This window comes from Rissa tridactyla, chromosome 8, assembly GCF_028500815.1.
Source record: "Rissa tridactyla isolate bRisTri1 chromosome 8, bRisTri1.patW.cur.20221130, whole genome shotgun sequence".
NCBI lineage: Eukaryota > Metazoa > Chordata > Aves > Charadriiformes > Laridae > Rissa > Rissa tridactyla.
In genome coordinates this window covers 5,621,966-5,641,240 of record NC_071473.1, presented here as the reverse complement: position 1 = coordinate 5,641,240, position 19,275 = coordinate 5,621,966, and the positions used below count along the sequence as shown (strand labels likewise).

At 53.0% G+C, this 19,275-nt stretch overlaps 1 protein-coding gene across 3 annotated transcripts; it reads right to left on the bottom strand.

Annotated features, from left to right (window-relative positions):
- Positions 1-2,830: 2,830 nt before the first annotated feature.
- On the bottom strand, positions 2,831-19,144 carry ALKBH5 (alkB homolog 5, RNA demethylase). 3 transcript variants are annotated; one of them, XM_054211816.1, is made up of 5 exons: positions 19,103-19,144; positions 17,617-18,445; positions 10,939-11,019; positions 6,368-6,523; positions 2,831-4,617 (listed from the first exon to the last, which is right to left on the bottom strand). In XM_054211816.1, the coding sequence occupies exons 2-5, from the start codon at positions 18,339-18,341 to the stop codon at positions 4,434-4,436; spliced, it is 1,146 nt and encodes a 381-aa protein (XP_054067791.1). In that variant the 5' UTR covers positions 18,342-18,445; positions 19,103-19,144; the 3' UTR covers positions 2,831-4,433. The 3 variants fall into 3 exon arrangements, with proteins under 3 accessions (XP_054067791.1, XP_054067790.1, XP_054067789.1); XM_054211815.1 differs by lacking the exon at positions 19,103-19,144 and adding an exon at positions 18,653-18,964 and having other exon boundaries at positions 17,617-18,448; XM_054211814.1 differs by lacking the exon at positions 19,103-19,144 and adding an exon at positions 18,653-18,963.
- Positions 19,145-19,275: the final 131 nt, after the last annotated feature.

The following is a 19,275-nucleotide window of genomic DNA, read 5'->3' as shown; positions in this document are numbered from 1 at the left end:
TCTGCTTTTATTCAATTAATGCAGCAATCTATACAAGAAAAAAAAAAAATAATGAAACCATGAAATTCCAAACCCTGACAGTGAAGAACCAAATTCTTCCTAAGAATCAACCAGAATTAAAAGATTCCCCCCGCGTCAGACTGTACATAAAATAATCTCTGCCCCATTTACAGCGTTTCACACAGTACTTCTCGTATCTCAAACTTCAGAACTGTACAACTTTGTTACAAACCACGCTTTTTCCTAGGAAAAGCTTACAGAAAAAAATATTGCCACTTTCTTTTTTGTTTCTTTTTTTTATTTATTTCTATTCGTAACAAAAAAAAAAATTAGAATCTTTAAAAAACAAAATTAAAGTCAGCCAGAACTTGTAAGTGTGGGCAGGGGGCACGGGAAGGAGCAGAGACGCGCTTCTCAGCCAAACATTTCTCCTCCCGATTGGGAAAGGGAACGCTTTTGGCAGATAAAAGACTATTTGCCGCTGGCAGGGGTCCAGACCCAGGCCCCCCGCAAGCCCTCCTCAAAGCACAGCAGCTGTTACGACCCATGGGGCTTGGACCACGAGGGTGCGAGTGCCCCAAAGGTCCCAGCAACGTCCCCCGCCCCGTTTCCAGGATGAACCCGCCCTCGGGATGGGGATCACAGCTCTTGCCTAACAGCTGGACAGAAGTTCAGCAGGTGCGGAGCCAGATGTGTCAAGGCGGGCTTCCCTGCTGTCTGCCAAGCCAAGCCGGGCAGGGACCTGCCGGCAGACAGACAGCCCCTCCCTGGGCCAGCTCACCTCCCGCCGGCAAACAGCCCTCCCTTCTCTTCCTACGGATGTACCAAGCCCACGCAAGCGATGCAAGAGCTTTAATTCGATCACCAAGTCTTCTCGAGATACGGGTAGCAGCAACAAACCCCAATTCCTCCCGCTGCTTGAGGAAAAGCAGGGACAAACCCCAGCTTCCTCACCCTTCCTTAGGAAAGACGGTTCTCACAGTCTGGGCTGTGGGTTGGGGTGCGTGGGATTGTCACATTGGACGTAGCTTTATTCCCAGTTTTGGGCTGAGCAGGTTACACAAACGACACGCTGCGGGTGGATGGAGAGGAGGTCGGACCGCATGACCGCACCAGACAAACACGACAAAGCTGAACGGGTCAGGTCCGTGCATGAGCCCGCCCTGCGGAGTGGATGGGGAGAAGTTTTGTCTCCAAATTGGAGCTCACCACCCCCATCCTCCGCAGCAGACCCATGCCACCGACCTGACCCGCAGCCCGCAGGCAGCCCAACACAACTGGCGACAGAGAACAGGTATGGGCATCACCAGCATTTTTGAGCCACAGTTTTACCAGACAGGTTACAGTAAGGGATCTAGACATCTGGATCCACGTCAAAATGTGTCTTCTGGTTTCAAATCAAGGTTTCACTCCAATGTTGTTCAGTGCAAAAGAGTTAAAAAACCATGTTATCTACACATATACATCCATGTGTATAGAAAATGTCTGTACAAGTGGGGAAGGTGGCCTGCCTATACGCTGGGGACTCCTCGCCCAAGAGATGATACAGGTCAGACTGGTTGCATCCCACTCTCTCTCTCTGCAAGGTGTCAAGCCCCAACCAGTCAGGGTTGAAAGCCACGCGCACACGAGAACAGATGGCGGCTAGAAAGCAGCTGCGGCGAGGAGCTTCTCCTGTCCCTCCAGCCACAGCTGCCGGCTCAGACCCACCGCACAGATGCGGGGAAGTGGGGAAGGAAGGAAGGGAGAGCTCCTGACCATGGTATGCAGGAATACCAAAACAGACTGGGAGAGGAAGGATACCTGCATGCGTATAGACTGCACAAGGCCAGGGATTAGGTGATGGTTGGTACCGGGCTAGAGGTAAGACCTCAGGATGCCTTGTTCAGTGGAAATAAGAGCCAACGGGAGCCCTGCACTGGGAAGTGGACCCAGAAAGGCAGGTTGCTTCCAGCTTCATTTTGAGTTGAGACACCAAGGTACGTATCCATATTGCAGAGGTAGGAGCAATAACTGGGAGCTGGTGGAGGGGAAAGAGGGGGAGAGCAGGCTGTGCAGAGCTGAGACCTCTGGCAGCGACCACTGCCACCGTCAGCAGCACCTGACACTGAACAGGACACGGGGCACACGCAGGATGAATCCAGAAAGACAGTGAGAAACAGCCATTGCTAGGCATCCTGCTAGCAGGTCTCTAGCTTGCTGGAGATGTTTGCACCAGCCGTAAGGAGGAGAAGGGACGCTGTTCCCAGCATGTGGTTTTGCTATCAGGGAAATGCCAAACTTTCCAAAACAGGGGGTTTGTTGCCAAGAGCTGGCCTGGATTCTCTGCAGAAAGCTGGGAGGGCGAGGAACACCGCTTCAAACACTAAGCATGGTCTGAAATGGCTTTTTAAAGGTTTCAGAAGTAGCAGAAGTGTGAACTTTCAGATCTCTGGGCAGACAAGATGGGTTCCTTTGAAGGCTGGCTGCAAGGCTGTGCCTGTACCTCTGCACTGAGCCGATGGGGGCTCTCACCAGGAAAGCAATCGGATAAAGAGAATCAGAGACAGGGACTGGGGATCTCGCCTATGAGCCCCTCGCAGATCAGCAGCGCTGAACACGATGGTTATTTCCTTTGCACTAATGTGGCTGCTAAATCCAGCCTGAGCAGTAACCCTAACAAGGGGCGAGTGGCAGGAGCTGCAGAAGTCAGTAAGGAAGGAAAAGGACACCGAGACCCAGATGTCAGCAAACGTGCTCCATCGCCAAGGAACGACGCTCTGGGGAACAATGCTTGGGTTTTGTTGGTTGTTTTTTTGACTGGGAGCCCCTCAAGACAGCAGCAAACGCGTTTCAAAATATATTACATCTTTTTATTGCCAAGCGTGCAGACCATGAAGTGTGTGAGGGACACAACACTAAGAAAAACTACAATTTGAGGGAGGGCAAAGCAGTAAAAATTTAAAAATAAGACTACTCCTTACAACTGCCATCACTTGGGTTCAAAGAATCAATTGGAGGAAGTTTCTTAAAAGTACGGTTCTAAATATGGTGTTGGGCCCCAAACTTTGAAAACGCCGAGGCTTCGGTCTTGGCTAACGCAAACCGGGTGGAGGAAGAGGAGGAAGGCGGCAGACTTTCTAACACTAACTCCACGGGGCCGAATTCCTATTCCTCTCAGCGTTTTCTGTAGCAACCAGAAAACTCCCAACCCTGGGAATGCAGGCAGGAATAAGCCAGGAGGCGGCAGGCTACTACTGCAGTAGTAGCTGCTGAATGCACTGAACTGGGGTCGAACTAGACCCTCGCAGCGTCCTCGCTCCCAGAGCCAGCCTCGGAGGGGACAGACTGCAGCCAAGCTGCCCAGCTCCCCCAAGGCCACGGCAGTGCCTGTTCCTGCTCTGACAGAGCGTAGCCGGTCCCTCGGGATGGGATGCTGTGCCATCTCAACTCTCTCCACCTAAAAGGGGTAGGGGGCCTGAAAGCCAGTCCCCCAGGGAGTGGAGAAGAGCTCTTCTCAGGGGGTCCCAAGGCAAGCGTCCTCACAAGCACAGCGTCTCTCCTACCCCTCTTTGCTATCTCCAGCTCTGGGAAGCAGCATGTACTCAATGCGATCACTCGCTCGGCAGCCCCGGAGCTCCAATATGGACCTCGGGTCAACGCTGGGCCAGCCTCACTGAAGCCAGCCACCTTTCCTTCCTCCTCAAGCAAAATACACCCCATGTCAGACCAGCACTGAGAAACCAGAGCTCATGTACATTCTTCTCGGAGAGGGCAACACAGGGACACAAGGCTGCGAGCCCACACTGGCTTGGGAAAAGGGACTGGAAAGGAAACCTACGGCATTCAAAACTGATACTAAAGTGCAACAAAAATGTCCTAAACCCTTTGAAATCAATTGCAGTAAGAGGGGTCTGCAAAGCTTCAAACTTCCAGTTACTGCAGGGCACCCTTAAAACAAACCCAACAACTATGTAAGAGCAGACCAAGGAGCCCTTTGGTGAAGCAAGGAATACAAGGCCACCCCACAGAGTTTCAGCTCCTGGGGTCAAACATCATATTTAGAACATTTGGAAAGGAAGAAAGTTAAAGCAAAAAAAAAAAACCCCAAAAATACAATTCTTGAATCTTGCGCAATGAAACAGTTAAACTTTTTGGTGTTTTCAAAAGAAATCCCAACAGACAGCCTGGCATAACTTTATCTGCTTCCTAAGAGAGATGCCCATTTGACCCATGACTCAGGACATCATGTGCACTGGACATGTTCCATCCTTATGTATGTCTCAGCATTCCTCCATTCATAAAAACAAATTGCTAGATCCTTCCTGTTTACTCTTCAGCCTGAAAGGAAAAACCAAAACTGAAGCTAGATGGAAGATAGCCAGAGGGAGGAAAAAGTTTTCACAGACTGGAGGCCAATCTCATCAGCTCCACGAGCCTGGAAAGTGCAATCCTCAGTGTCGCCTCATTTTAACTTTCCTGGCTGGGCTGCCATCCTCCTCTTCCTCATCACAGTCCTCCGTGTACTCGTAAGACCTTCGCCAATAGTTCTCGGAGCTGAAGCTGCTCCGTCTCCTATGTTTTGGTAAGAGGACTGAGCGCCTGTTTTCCTCTTTATCCATTTCTAGAATCCGTGGCCTATGGAGAGAGAGAGAAAGAGGGAGTGAGAGCACATCCACAACAGGATTTAGACGTTCCTTGTGCGGACACCATCTGCAGTTTTGCATACTTCGAGCGCTATGACTGACTGTTTCCACACTGCTTTCCCAGTACTGGGCACTCAGCAGAGCAGGAACAGATCACCAAGTTGCACCTCCCATGAGGAGGCTGAGGACTTTGCTTTCGATGATGCAAGTCCTTCCCCTTCCCAGGGCAAGTTTTGGTCTTTACCTCCACCAGGAACGCTTCCAAACAGCTCAGTCACCTCTTTTTAAGTGCAGCTTGTGGCCTCAAGAAACATCCCTTGGGCAGAGGGGTTTGCCTCTCCTACAGCAGAACTCGCAGCACAGAGCTGAGCTCCTATTTAAGCTGCTGGGGTGCTTGTGGTGCAGGATCAAACCACAGCTCCAAAATCCTCTGTCCTCTCACTAGTTCTCCCAAATGTTAGCACTGTGCAATTGTTATTCTGCAAAGCTGCCTCTACTCTCGCCTGCAATCGCTTTGTAGTCGGACTGGGCTGGTGGGCTGCACAGACCACTTATTTTATCCTAGGTGCCAACTGCAGAGCTCCTCTAAGAGATACCGCTATCTGATATCCATGCTATTTACGTATGTTAAACTGGAGTCTTTGAGGCCAAAGGAAGAGAAAAACATATTTTTGATACCTACCTGGAGCAGAAGTTTATGCAAGGTCCGTTCCCCACACACACACCCTCACCCTGATAAGGTCACATCAAGCTGAACACCAGCTCTCACAGATCTGCAGATTTGCCCTGCGTGATCGCTTCTCTAATCACACGCCGGCTCACTGCGTGCTCAGAGGTAAGCTTTCATTTGCAGGCTACCTTCTCTTCTTGATCTATCTTCCCAGTCAGTCCGAGTCCAGGTGAATGAACACTGCTCATAAACAAGCCATCCCCACCCTCCTCCCTCCAGGACAGGTTGAAACACGGTCTGGGACCACACAGCGGCCAAGCCCTGAGACCAAGCCAACTTTCGGTTTTTAGAGGATGTGCAGAGAACGCAGTCTTGATCTTCGGGAAGCTTTGGAATTGGAGAATACCAGAAATATTGCATGACAGCTGGCAGACTGGCTATCGCTCACGGCTATCAGTACGTTCACACACAGCACGGTGGTGTTTAAGGGAAGCCTTGCTGCAGAGCTCAAGTTGTCTGAAACCTCAGCAAGCAGCTCCCCTGAAGGTCAGGCTTACACATTCCCACAGTCTGGTTACACACCCAAAAATATACACATGCAGCTCTGGAACCAAAACATGTCTGAGAAGCTTCCCAAGAAGGCCTTCACCTTTCCCAGACAGCAAAACCTCGCGTTCTCTCCCAAGACTGCTTTCATAATATAGTTTAACGCAGCTGCACAGGTTGCTTGGCAATAGAGGTCAAAAATAATTAGCTGCAGGGAAACTATTGTTCTGAATGACTGCATTATCAAGAGCCAGCCAAATCTATTGCTTCTTCATTATGCCACTCACAGGATAAACAATGTAAGCTGCTTATTGCCAGAGCTTAGCCTCCGCAAGCCTAGGAGGAACATATGAAGAACTTCATTCTGATAAAACAGATCTGTACACCACAGGAAGCACCTGGGAGGTGCAAACTAAGATGTTTTCAAGCGTGCTGTGCAGTCTCTCTTATCAAAGGCCAGGAGCCTCAAACATGCACTGACCTAGAGATACCATCCAAAACATTGCTCATTGAGAGATCATCCTACCTGTGAGCAGCGTCAGGATCTGCTTTGCGATGGGACCGCTTTGGTTTCAGGATCTGGTCCCGGTTGCTTCCCGATAGACGGTCAGAGTTATAACCTGGTGGCAACACAGAGCTACTCAGGGATTTTGTTTCCAATCGAGGTGCATCTAGTCTTGTTCTGCAAATATTTAAAGAGAAGAGAATTTGCAAGGAGTTTCTACAGAACCACTAGCACGCTACAGCAGACATTTGTCCAAGATGTGCTGAAGCAGAACCCTCAATCCCAGCCACTTAGCTCAGGAAGAGGGTCAGGACTGTCACGCTCAACAGCGGAGCAAGCTGCAGCTTTCTGGTACTTGAAGCTTCAGCTTTAACATTTGCTGCCTTGGTTAGAGGGAAGAGGAAGGCTTAGGGACAGCACAGTCATGAGGTGAATGCGAATGGTGCTGGGCTCACTGCAATCCCAGTTACAGGGTACAGAATAGGGGCGTTGGAGCCCCTGTGAAATCCTATGAAATCACAGTGACTCCTCAATAACTCGCAGCTCCAGTTAAGCCACCTGGCAGATACCCTGCAAAATTCATCATCACCTACAACAGTAATAACTGCTTCTATCTGGAAACTCCCTACTGTCTCAAGACCTCACGGGGGCAGGCACTTCTCAGCTTGACTAAGAGGTTTAAAGAGTTGAAGTACAAGTCAGGAGAAGGTCTAGCAAACAGAAGCTGCAGCACATCCCTTCCACCAGCACAGCACCACCTTGTTCATGCCCGGATAGAAACGTGCTCAAGCTACACCAGAGAGCAAGCACAGCTCGTCCCAGAGCAGAACTGTCGCTAGTCCAGGCAAAACTGCAGCCATGCACACGTGGAAGGAGGCAGCAGACTGAGCAGCAGGAAGGAAAACTCGATGGCGCAGCGTCTTATCACAGCGCTATCACCGTCTCCAAGCACAGCACAGTTACTAGTCTCAGTTTACAAGCACCGCTGAAGTCTATTTCAAAACACAGACTGAAGCCTAAGAACGGGCAAAGCACACTAAAAGGTGGTGCTCGTGCTCCAGAGCTGCCCATTTCAGGAGGATCCAAGCCGCTTCCCAGAAGGAAAGGCTCCCTGATAGTGTTGCCGCAGCCTGTCTCCCTCCTTCGGATTAGGGGTGAATACAAAAGGGGTCTGGGTGAAAGAAAGGGGAGAACCACTACTTGCCCTCTAGCGCTGAGCTTTAGCTCCTAAGGGAGTTTCCACAGGAGAACCCCAACTTAAACTTCTGTTAGGAAGCACGTCCAGTTGCCAAGCTTCCTCTCCCCCATTGGGAAGAGCCTCTTCAGTTAACCAGGGCGATGCCAGGCTGGGCACAGGCAAAGCTGGGCACGGCAGCCCAAGTCCGGCCAGCATGCCAGAAACAAGGAACACTTCCACAGGCAGCTGCCAGGCTGGAGCCTGCGCTAGTCCACAACGCCGTCCTCCTGAGCTGCTGTCGGCTCCAGGACTGGACCCAGTCCAGCTAGGAACACCAAAGGCGTTGTGGATCCTGCCCTGGACAAGTTAGGTGGTTTAAATACCTCTCAAATACAACAGCAACTACAGGCCTGCAATTAAAACAAACAAACCACCAAATATACTGCAAGGGCAAGGGAACACCAGCCACGCTCTCTCTGTCCACAAAGCAATGCAGGTATGAGCTGCAGGAGCAGGTGCGAGGAGAGGCTACACTAAAAACAGAGAGCAAACTACCTACCAAAGTTCAAGTTAAATAGAATGACCCCCCTATGTAACTGCTTCTAAATGGCAGTATAAACCCTCCAAAACGACTTTTGAGACCCACTTCAATAGGTCTCATTTCTATCCCCTACCTCTTTCAGCTTCTCCTGAAATTGAGAGCATCGTTCCTCTCCCCCAGCTTCTTGCTCAAAGCGCTTCCAAACCTTGCTGGCTCCCCGCAACCCTGCACTCCGATACGCAGGAAACACTGTAAATATCATCACACTACAGCACTGAAGTGTTTATGACCTACTTGGTAACCACGCCACTCTCGAGCATCCTGCAAAACTCAGTCACTTCTCCAGCTCGCGCAGCTTTGTTCTCCTGCTGCTGCCAGCAAAAACCATCTCTAGAACGACACACTCGGAGTAGAGGCAAGAGCAGATCCAGACTCAAACGTCTGGAACCCAGCAGGTTCTATTCAGAGCTATTCAGAAGCCTATTCAGAGCCGAATATCCCAGCTCCGAGATACAGCAAAGTTTATGCTGCTGTATGCCCCAACTGATCCGCTCCTGCTGGAAAGCTCGAGGCTGATTCTTACTACGAAAAGGAGGAAGAGGAGTTTTACCAGGCCACTGGCTGCTCCCAAGCCTCTTGTGCTAGCAGGTTACCAGCGGAAGGAGCTGTTTTGCTAGTTGCATAACTCGCTATTTCAGACTGCACGAAGTCGCATGATCCGGGACGAGGGAATGGCATTCGCTGCAGCAAGAGATGCCGCGGGGATGCGAGCGCAAACAAAGGTCACCGCAGCCCTGCTGTGCATGCATGCATGCACACGGGACTCGGCGAGGAGACAGCCGCCGTCACAAGGGATAAGCAGCAATTAATAAGCTCTATTTGGCAGCAATCAGCGTGCACCCTTTGGCAAATGGGCAATTGCCGTGTATTCACCAGGCTGCTAAGCTCTATGGAGATTACACAAAAATAATTACCAGGGGGTTTCCACTTTGCTCAAGAGAAAAATCCCGTTGTGGTTTCATTCAGCCTGACAGTCAAGTCAGCCCATCGCTGTCTGCATCTGACTGGGCAGAGACACTTCTGCTCTAACGCTAAGCAAATCAGGCCCCTAAAAATCAGGGGAAGACAGAAGGACACACTGCTACAGAAGGATGGCTAAGCAAACACAGCCAATATGGCCCTGCTAGGAGCTAACTGACTTTGTCTCTTCAGCAGCGATGTACCAGGTCAGCCGGGTACATCTCAGCCAGCCATACATACATCCAACTGTATCTGGTTTATAGGAGATTAGTCAGGCCAGGCTGAAATAACTCAGCACCCTTATCTTACTGAGGCTGGGGAAAGCAAGAGGCAAAGCCAGTCGAAACAAGTATGTTAAATATCTACATCAGTTTGGGCAGCTTTAGCTTATTTAGCCGAGTCTGCCACGTCTAGGGAACTGGTCCACAACCTAGGACAGGCAGCTTCTCTATCCCAAAGCCCAACTAAAGCAGCTACGGGATTTGGAGATGTCTTCCACTTGTCAGCACTCACACTGCTTTTCGCTGGCTGCAGTAACCAGTAAGGCGAACGTAACAGCCTTTTAGTTCCTATCACAACCCTCTCGCCTTAAACCTCATGTGGCAATAACCAGCTATGGGGTGGTTTGCTTCTAATCTTTCTTTCTTTCATCCCACCTGCCACATCTCAACCTGCCTTGCTGGGTGTGTGCTGATTTCGCCTGGCTAACGCCTCAGGGCTGCTGTTTTTCCTGCCTCCATTTCATGGGTCTCTCTAACCAGATGTCCAACGCCACTCCACTGGCTTTGTGCCGTATCTTTACAAAGTTGCCAGACTTGTTTTAAAACCAACTAAGCTGGCCAAAAGCTCAGCAAGCGTGAATCTAGACCGCTTGCCTGCTAGCCTTATGCCAGCCCGGGCCACAACTGCAGCCCTGCCCTCATGCCCACGCTTTCGTCTTGAGTTTGCACTACTCAAGTCATGTGTGTTTCCACTTGCAAAAATATTTCTTGACAGCAGAATTACTGCTAACATCTTCTAAGGCACAATCCACACGGGTGAACATGTGGCAGTCACATTTTTTGGTCTCTTAGCAGAAGAAACTGAGGAGAGAGGACATTTCTGGGCACAAAAAAGGGTCATACTGCGGGAGTTTGGGGTGAGGTTGGTTTATTTTTTCTCCATTTTCTGAGGACCTTTAGGAACAGGCACTGGCTGATGAAACGCCATCAGCTGACTAGGACAGCGTATCTTCTAAAACAGGAAGCGTGTGATACAGCTCACAGAGCTTGGCTTCCCAACACTGACTTGAAGGACAAGCGCTGTAAATTGATTGCTAAATTCACTGCATCCGTTTCCCTTCAAAGCCAGTGTCTTCCTCCCTCTCCCCAGGAAATGAAAGCCATGCTACTGAGAAAACCTTATCTGCTTTATAGGAGATTCTTCATTGCGAGCACCAGCTTCAAAGGACTGCCCAGTAACTCACACATGTGGGTATCACACAATCAGACACCTGAATATGCAGCCCAGAACAAGAGTCTGAAATCCTAGCTGTTTGGAGTTAGGCAGCCAATGAAAGCCAGGTGTTTGGACATGAACAGGGCTTGCAAACACAGACATTACAATGAAGTACTGCTGCACAGAGCCAAGAAGTGATTAACTCTGCAGTAACAAGTTCCATCTACTTCCACCGGCCAAGCAATGGGTACGGCAAGACACAAATGAGCATCAGAGTGACAGCTAATCAAGATGTAAGATCAAGCCAGGAAATTAACAAGCATGGCAGTTTTAAAGTGTTTCTTCAAAAGCACCTTAGGAAACATCACACCACCACATCCAAGTTTATCTTACTGTCCAGAGGGCTTCAACACTTACTTTCGAAGGATGATGACAGCTCTTCTCTCCTTGATGTCCTGTGGTCGAATACAGTGTGTAATTTCATCGGCTGCATATCCACTGACAACAAAAACAAAAAGCCACTGTGAGAAAGATGACAGGCAGAAGCAGAAAGTGGTTGCCAGCCTCAACAACTCAGTTTGGCCAGTCATTTCCTAACTTCCACCAGGAATTCCTCCTCCAAACACCATTCCCCAGGCACACAGGAGCTAGACTTATTGGAAGGAAGAAACTTCAGGAAAGAATGAGGAGAGTCGGGGCTTTTTTTGTGTGTTTTTCTGGACTCGATTTTTTAGCATACACCAGAGGAAACTGCCACCCGCCACAACACTGTGAAGTAAGACATGTAGAAAATGAGTTTATGGAGTGTAAATTCCGCCAATTCATTTATCAAGAAATTAGAGAGCAACAGGGGAAAAAATCAGCACATTGCTCCAAAGCATCTTCTCATGCATGTCGCCAAGAAAAACCATCTCTCACGGCTGACATGTGCAGCATACCCAGACACGGACACGTGCTGGAGTCGATGAGAATATTTGTTAGTCGAGGAGGCAGCGCGGCGGTGGTAAGAGTCGAGCATCTCACTCCCCTTACCTGGGCACAGACGCTGCCATCTCAGCACCCTCGCCTTCTCTGCTACCCGCCATGTGGCGCATCCTCAGCCACGATCCAAACACCACCCCCCAGCACAGCCCAACCCCAACACAACGCACAGGGGGTAACCTTCAAATTCAGACCTGCAAACCTCCCTGGTTTGCCAGGGCCCAGCTACCTGGGCTGATGAATATTACACCAGGCTCAAGCAGCTGCACGGCACACAAGTAGCCATTCTCGGCAGGAGAGTCTTTTGCTGTATGAGGTGACTTCACCTACTCCACATTTCTAGCAGGCGGGAGGAGAGTCATGGACAATGAAGGCCCCAGCTACCTGCACCACACAGGATTGTTTTTCTTGCAGCTGCTTTGGTTGTTCAGCACAATTACGGGGGTCCAGAACAGCACATGAGATCGCAGCAGGTCTGTGGAGAGCAACCAGAACACCTGCTTGGACACACAAACCACCCTGCCAGGAGCACATCTCGTCACTCACATGGGTGCCAACGAGCAGGTCCGAGAGGTGGGCCTGCCCTCTACCTGCTGTTTGGAGAGTGTCTGTTCACAAAAGAGCCTTCTAGAGTCCAACACGGGGAAAAGAGAAGGTAAATGCCTACAGAGCCTCCCAAAATGGCTGGCAAAGACAGGAGGACCTTTGAAGGGACTTGGGCGAAGGCTGCTCATGCCACACAAAGCTAGTACACCCCCACGCCAGTTTAATCTGAAGCAGAAATCACTGAGCCCACTCTCCCCACGAGGCTTTACCATGAAGCTGCTGCCACGCGGGCTGTCAGCCAGCCCTCCAGGAGCACAGCCAGGGTCATCGCCTTGCAGGTTATTCAGGACACTCGGAGCAGAAAACAGATCACGCACACACGGGTTTTCTCTGGGGATGGGACTGGGTTTCCTTCATCTGGTTAGATAACCCACCCACTCAGTGAGAAACGCACACCTCAGAGATGGATTTACTGCTTTGAGAAGAGAGTTAAGAGTCTGAACCCTGATCAGTTACAACAGGGGTTGATGTCCATCCTCCCCGTCCTCCGGGGCATTGCAGAACAAGACAACGCTATGCGAAAGGGCTTATGATGATGCTCTATTATGTTCCAGGAATCTCTGCGTCAAGCTCCAGCGAATTCATTAATATCACCCACGTTAAGATTCAACTCAGCACATCCCCAGCGACACCCTGAACATCAGGAAAAGGTCTGCTTCCAGACCTGCGCTCTCCATCACGAGATGTCAGCCTGGCCACTCGTCCTCACTCCCCAGGCAGGAACCCGCTTCCCAGCTACTTTCAGGGCAGCGCCAGGCAGAGCTCGTGGTCCCAGATGCACGTGGGCAGCACCAAAGCAACCGCCCCACTACCCCTATCTGAGGCCCTAATGGGGACCCACCAGTCTGCCCCAGTGCCATGCTGGTGTGGGAAAACTCAGCTTGCACCTTATCAGATATAGTGATGGCATCTCTCTACAGGGCGCTCCAGCAAAGGGGTTCGCACAGGCAGCAGGCAGAGAAATGGAAGAAAAAGATTATTTGGTTTTGTCACACTTGTTCTGCTTCGTGCCAGCATGGAGTTCTCACCCACTGCCCGGCCTTGCCGCATCCTGCTGATGGGTGAAGGGGCAAACACTGCAACAAAACACCTGTAACGATATTGAGGGTCTACCCAGAGATTTATTGCCCAGAAAACAAAAATCAAAGCACAAGGTAAAAGATAACTTGGGTAAGGAAAAACCTAAATTGCTGCCCACCAGAACACCTGAGCGTGATGTCTCCAGCCTAGAGCATTTTCCGGAAGAACACAGGGAGGTGCAGATGCCATTCACACACTCCCCCAACTAACACTCCAACTCCTAACCAACCTGTCAGATCTTATACCCCCAACTCCTCCCCGACTCTCTTTTTCCGTCCAGAAGAGCTGCTGCCGAGCCACAACATAACTGATTCACAGGGAGATGAAAGCAGATCAGATTTTTTTGTACAAACATCACCAGAAAGGAGGCCATGAAGTTCTGCAGAGTCTCTAACGAGAAATATTTCTAGGGGTTGACGACAGCCAGGCCAGCTCAGAGGCAGAGGGCCCTCACACGCTGGCCCATCGCAGGGTTTGAGCAACTCGAGGCTTTACTTGTGGTTCAGGAAAGCTGCTGCCACAAACCACGGATGTGACACCAACCAGTTCAAGCAGAGCTTGAACAAATCTATTTGCCTCATCACCACTGGCACACACAGAACTTCCTCTGCACCAACGGCCTGTTCTGAGGGATCAGACTTTTCTGGAAAAGCCTCTAATCCAGGCAGTTGCGGAGAGATTCCTCCAGCTGAGAAGAAAGCAGGTTCATCCTTCAGAGACTCCAACCAGCTCCAATTACGCTACCATCAGGCATGCCTCGAGACAACAGGAGAGACAAACATCATGATGTTTCCACTGCTATTACAAACAGCAGGGAGACGACCTGGAGCACTCACCAGCTGCAGAAGGGAAGCCTGCATGGCACACAGGCTCTCAGAACTTGGGAAATGTTACCTTTGGTCATTTATTCCTCTGGCTAACTGCAGCTCCGCTATTTCCAACCACAGTACTGAGACGCAACACCCGGCAGTTATGCAAAAGTTGGCTTGGTGTTGAGATTCGCTACCCATGACAGCAGCTACAGGGCATGGTGTAGGGCTCCCGCACGGTGCAGGGGTCCGGCTGGAACCACCGGCCCCGGCTGGCTCCGCACCCCTCAGCTTCCACCCTTTTTTCCGTGTCAAAGCACATGTTCCCAAGTTGAATGGGCAAATTCCTCCATCTCCTCCCCACTGCTTCTATCGATTTGATGCTTATCAAATTATTGTTAAAAAAAAGAAAACCCACAAACGTGGTCCAGCCAGCAGCCCCCAACAGACAGCTGATGGTCCACAGGACGGACATCCACCTTCACTCCGACTGCCCGAGAAGAGCAGCACAAGCCAAGGCACTGCTGACGCTTTTTTCCTGGCCTGGCTGGCAGCAGGACAAACCTGCAGGAACACCCGCTTCCTGGGGCTGCGGGACAAGAGGGGACTGGAGGACATCTTCTAGATGTCGAAACCTACAAGGGCAAATCTTCACGGCACATGCAAAAGGAGAGGAAGGAGTACCTTGCTGGAAGAGTAAAGGGCTCGTTAGCAGGTCGCGGGGTGGCTTAGCCTTTCTCCTGCTGGCAGAGGTGCACAGCCCAGCCAGGAGAATCTCCTGTCCACCTTTTAAACACTAACCTGTCATCTCGAGATCTGAATACTTTCCAGCGACTTTGAGGAGGATTCAGTGTTTGCCAACACCACAGCCTGCTTCGTGGTAGGCAAATAAAGTCAAGGGAGGGATACGGGGAAAGCCCCTCTGTGAACTCCCTGCCGGGTAGGTGGCTACAAAATTAGGAGGACAATTCGGAGTAGGCTGCTGAGAGTAGGAACGGGACACGGGTGATCTGGGGAGAGCCGGAGAACGACGTGGGGGCAAAGAGAGAGATCTGACAGCTTTCTTTAGATCCTCACGAGTTCCACACGGTAACCAAACACATGTGGCTATCCTGGCTTCCCCGGAAAGGCGGCACGCCAGCAGCAGCCACTGACCCAGCAATATTTGAATCACAGACATTACAAGCATGCCATTTCTATCTGCGCCGTTTCCCCATCTCCAGGGCAACTGCTTTCAGCAACTGTTTACTGGCAGGAGAAAAAGCCAAGTTTGGGGAGCTGACTTAAACATGACCAAGGGCTGGATTTCAGAGGTACAGCCCCGAGAGCCTACCGACAAGTCTGCACCTCTTCCCACTCCTCACAAATTGCTGGGGTTAGAGGGGAGACATGGAGATCTGCAGGAGACAAGGAGATCTGCCGGGAGTCTCGGAATCGAGGAACTTGTATCCAGCCAGGATCATATCATCACAGAACAATCACTTTGGCGGAATCTCTCTTAAGTGAGTGCTAAGTATCTGCTAACTGCTGTACCAAAATTGAAATAATCCCCGGTTTAAAGTCTATTATTTGCTGGAAAGCAGAATGTCTAACCACGGATTAAGCTAGTGAACGGCTGTGGCAGGTCAGTCAGAAAGCAACCCTTAAATTTAGAGGGAAAAAGATACCTTTGTTTGATTTGTACCATTGTTTCAGCCACGTTAATATACTGATTACGGCACCCAGGTGACGCTGGCCAACAACTCAAACACACAGGCCTGGGAGACACCCTGCTCTGGTTCCGGGAGCCCTGAGACAAGATGCCTCTTCCCGGCAGTTTTGGGAGAAGAGTGAGAGTCATTTTCTTGTCCCAGAGCAGAGAAAAGCACCTCTCCCTTCTCTCACCATCCTCCACTGAGGCGTCCCGATGCTCCTTCGGACCTAAAGCCACGAGAGTTTTCCTACTGGCTTTGACTACGACAGACAGACCCTGTGTTAACAGCTCTGCCAGTACGCTCGTAGGCAGAAAAAAAAACTCTCACTGTCCTTCAAAAAAAAAACCAAGGCTTCTGGCTGTGAAAGGACACACAGCTATTTACACCAGCCCCCCCTCCCCAGGGAAAGGCAGCACAGGGGTTCACATCAACAGCAGGAAAATTAGAGTAGAAAGTTTCCCTTCTCCTGTCTAAGAGGAGACGACGGAAAGTGTCTGCCTTGCACCCAGCAGCCTCCATCCCCAGGGACGGAGCCTGCTCTGCGGTAAAAAGGACGTGCGGCAGGTTAGGTCCCCCTCTGGTCCCGTTTCATGAAATCACCCTGACCTCTGCCACCCCCTGCACCCTCCCTGCCCCGGCTGACCCACCAGAGAACAGGAAAATGACCTCAACGCCATTCACGCTTCCCTCTGCAGCCTCCCTCATCCCTCGCTAATCCACAGAAGTTACCTAACGCAGGGGGTACGGCGAGGATTAGTTAATGTTTGTGCAGCTTTTCCGAGATAAAAGCTACGCGAGATCTCAGCATTTATTATTGATGCACTAGTCAACGGTGTGAGGCTGCGTGTACGTGGGGGGGGAAAAATTCCTTCCCGAACCCTGTGGCGATCACTTTACAAGCCAAAGCAGAGGATTGTGTTACGGCCTGGGAGCCCTGAAAAGCAGCCTGGACCTTCACCAGGCCAAAAAAAAAAAAAAAAATTAGAAAAAAAATTAAAACCCCAAACGAGGATACAGTTGGTAGCTGGAAGCACTGCTGGCAGAGCCCTGGCGAAACCTGCAGGGAGCACTCTGACCTTCAGGGACACCTCACCGAGTCAGGCAGCCCCGGCGCTGGGCTTTGGTCCGCCCTCCCCAAGGCTTGCACACCGGCTTGTCGGTACGCACCAGCCTGCGCACACCCTGCCTGTCCCCTCACCTGCCTGCCCAGCGCGTATCGGGAAGCAGGGGGGATTAGGAAGCAGGTGTTTCCCAGTACCAATCCCAGCTTTACTACCGACCGGCTGAGTGACCTTGGGCAGGTCATTTCACCTCCACAGCTCTTCCCCCGCTTGCAAGAATACACGTGAAGTCCTTTCTTGCACACATGACCCACCACGTTTCCAAGTGACAGTCCCACAGGGCTCTGCACTCCGGTCTCCCCAACAGCATCGGGCAGGGAAGGGTTTAGCATTCCCAGTTTACAGACTGGGAAGACGAGGCCATTCACACCTCCTCTCCATGCTTAAGGTCAGGTCAGGGAGACACCGGCCGAGCTAAGAATAGACCCAGCAGCCCCGTCCCAACCAGCTGCTCCGCTCTGATCACTCTTGGGCAGAGAATCCATTTTGTGCCTCGATGTGTTATTTTAACCATTTACAGGAACTACGGCAAAGCTCGGCTCCACAAGTGGCCACGTTCCTGCCAGGACTCGCCTTGAGCCCTGTGGAGAGGACACCCCCCTCAATCCCCATCCACCGTGGCGGCAGGACCCCCCCCAGCTCTTTCCTTCACCCCTTCCACTGCAGCGAGACCCTGCATGCCTATAGGCGGGTGAGATCAAGCCCGAACTGCCGTCAGGGTGTGCATCCCCGTGCCTCGTGATTCGCGTTACACAACCCAGCCCCGGCACATTAGCGGAGGCCTCGGCGATGCGGGCGAGTTACCTGAGCACCGTGACGCTTCCCCTCTTGACAGGCAGGAAGAGAACGGGCTCCGAGACCCTGATGGGTTTGAACTGGAATTTACACCCGAAGCAGAGCGCCGAGTCGCTGAAGAAGGAGACGGAGACGATGGGCCTCTCAAAGATATGGATGGGGTCCACGTGGGAGACAATGCAGCCCCCCGGCTGGTAGTCGTTGATGACGGCACTGTTCACAAAGCCCTCGGGAATCACCCGGTGCTCCACCAGCTTCCTGATCACCAGGTCGTGCACCCACTCCGGGATGGCGTCCACCTCCCCTCGGGGGTACAGCCGCTCCTGGCCGGGGCCTCGTCTCTGCAGCTGAGACCCGTAGGTGTAGCCTTCCCCGAAAAAATACTTGTTTCGCAGCGGGGCCCGATCCACCGTGTGCTCCTTGTAGAGCCCCTTCTCCGCCCGGGACACCACCTCCTCGATCCGCGCCTCGATCTTGGCGCACTCCTCGGCGCTGAAGAGGCGAAGCTGGCGGATGCCGCTTTTGACTTTCCGAGCTTCTTCCTCCTCCTTTTGCTCCTCGTAGTCGCTGGGCTCGGAGCCGGAGTCCTCCTGGTGCCGCCGCTTGCGATCGTAAGGGGGTTCGGGGGGCTCCCGCGGGAGGCTCCCGCCGTTGCCGCCGCCTTTGTGGCCGTCCCGGTAGGGCATCATGGACTTGAGCTTCTCCCGCAGGTCCGTGTAGCCGCTGCCGGCCATAGTGCGCCCGCAGCCCCCGCCTCTATCGATCCCGACGCTGCAGGCGGCGGCGGGAGGCGGCGGCGGGGGGACACGCGACGCTGCTATTCATGGCACCCGCCGCCCTGCTGGGGAAGAGCACCGGAGGAACCGGGAGGTGAGGACGGGGACTCCCCCTCCCGCCACCGGCCGGCCCGTGCCCACCCCCCCCCCACCCCTGCCCCGGGGAGGTGGGACCCCCACACACCCCCTTCCCGCCTCCCTCCCGCTTCCCTCCCGCCGCGCCGCCCTTCCCCGTGGGAAGGGGGCGGCCCGCCCAACGCCACACTCACGGCTTGGGCCCGGGGCGGGCGCGGACAATGCTGCCGGTGCCGGTGGCGGCGCTCACGCGGCGGCCGGGCCTGGCACATGCCTGGCGGCGGCCCCGGGGCGACGCGGCGCCCTGCCCGCTCCCGCCGCCGCCGCCGCGGTGGCGCTGACCATGGCGGACGGGAGGGGGGGCACGGAGAGGAACGGAGGGGACCGGGCCGGGCCGGGGGGGAGGCGGCGGACCGGGGGAGGGTCTGGCGCGGCCCTTCCCGCGGCGCGAGCGGCGCGCTACGTCACCAGCAGCCAGCCCGACATCCCGGATCGCCGCCGGGGCCGCCCACCGCGCCCGCCCCGCCCCGCCGCGCACGCGCCCCGCCGCCACCGCCCCCCCGACCTCGTCCCCGGCAGACCCCGCCCCTCGCACACACGTACGTACGTCCGGACGTACGGCGACGCGGCGGCCCTGTACCCACCTGGCCGCAGCCGCCGCCTCCGCCCTCGCCTCGCGCCGTAACGGGTACCGGCAGCGCCGCCCCGCCCCGCCCCGGCGCTGATTGGCCCAGGGGGGCGGGCGCGAGCGGCTCGAGCCGGCGGCTGATTGGGCGGCTGGCGGGCGGCGCGGGGGGTGGGGGGGGGGCCTAGCGTG

Bases quoted from the DNA above. Each gene is read 5' to 3' on its own strand.
- ALKBH5 (XM_054211816.1), bottom strand. From the start codon at position 18,341: ATGGCCGGCAGCGGCTACACGGACCTGCGGGAGAAGCTCAAGTCCATG. The intron at 11,020-17,616 runs GTAACTCGCCCG...TTTTGTTGTCAG, and splicing joins GGAAGCGTCACGGTGCTCAG to TGGATATGCAGCCGATGAAA. The intron at 4,618-6,367 runs GTAGGATGATCT...CTCTCTCCATAG, and splicing joins GATCCTGACGCTGCTCACAG to GCCACGGATTCTAGAAATGG.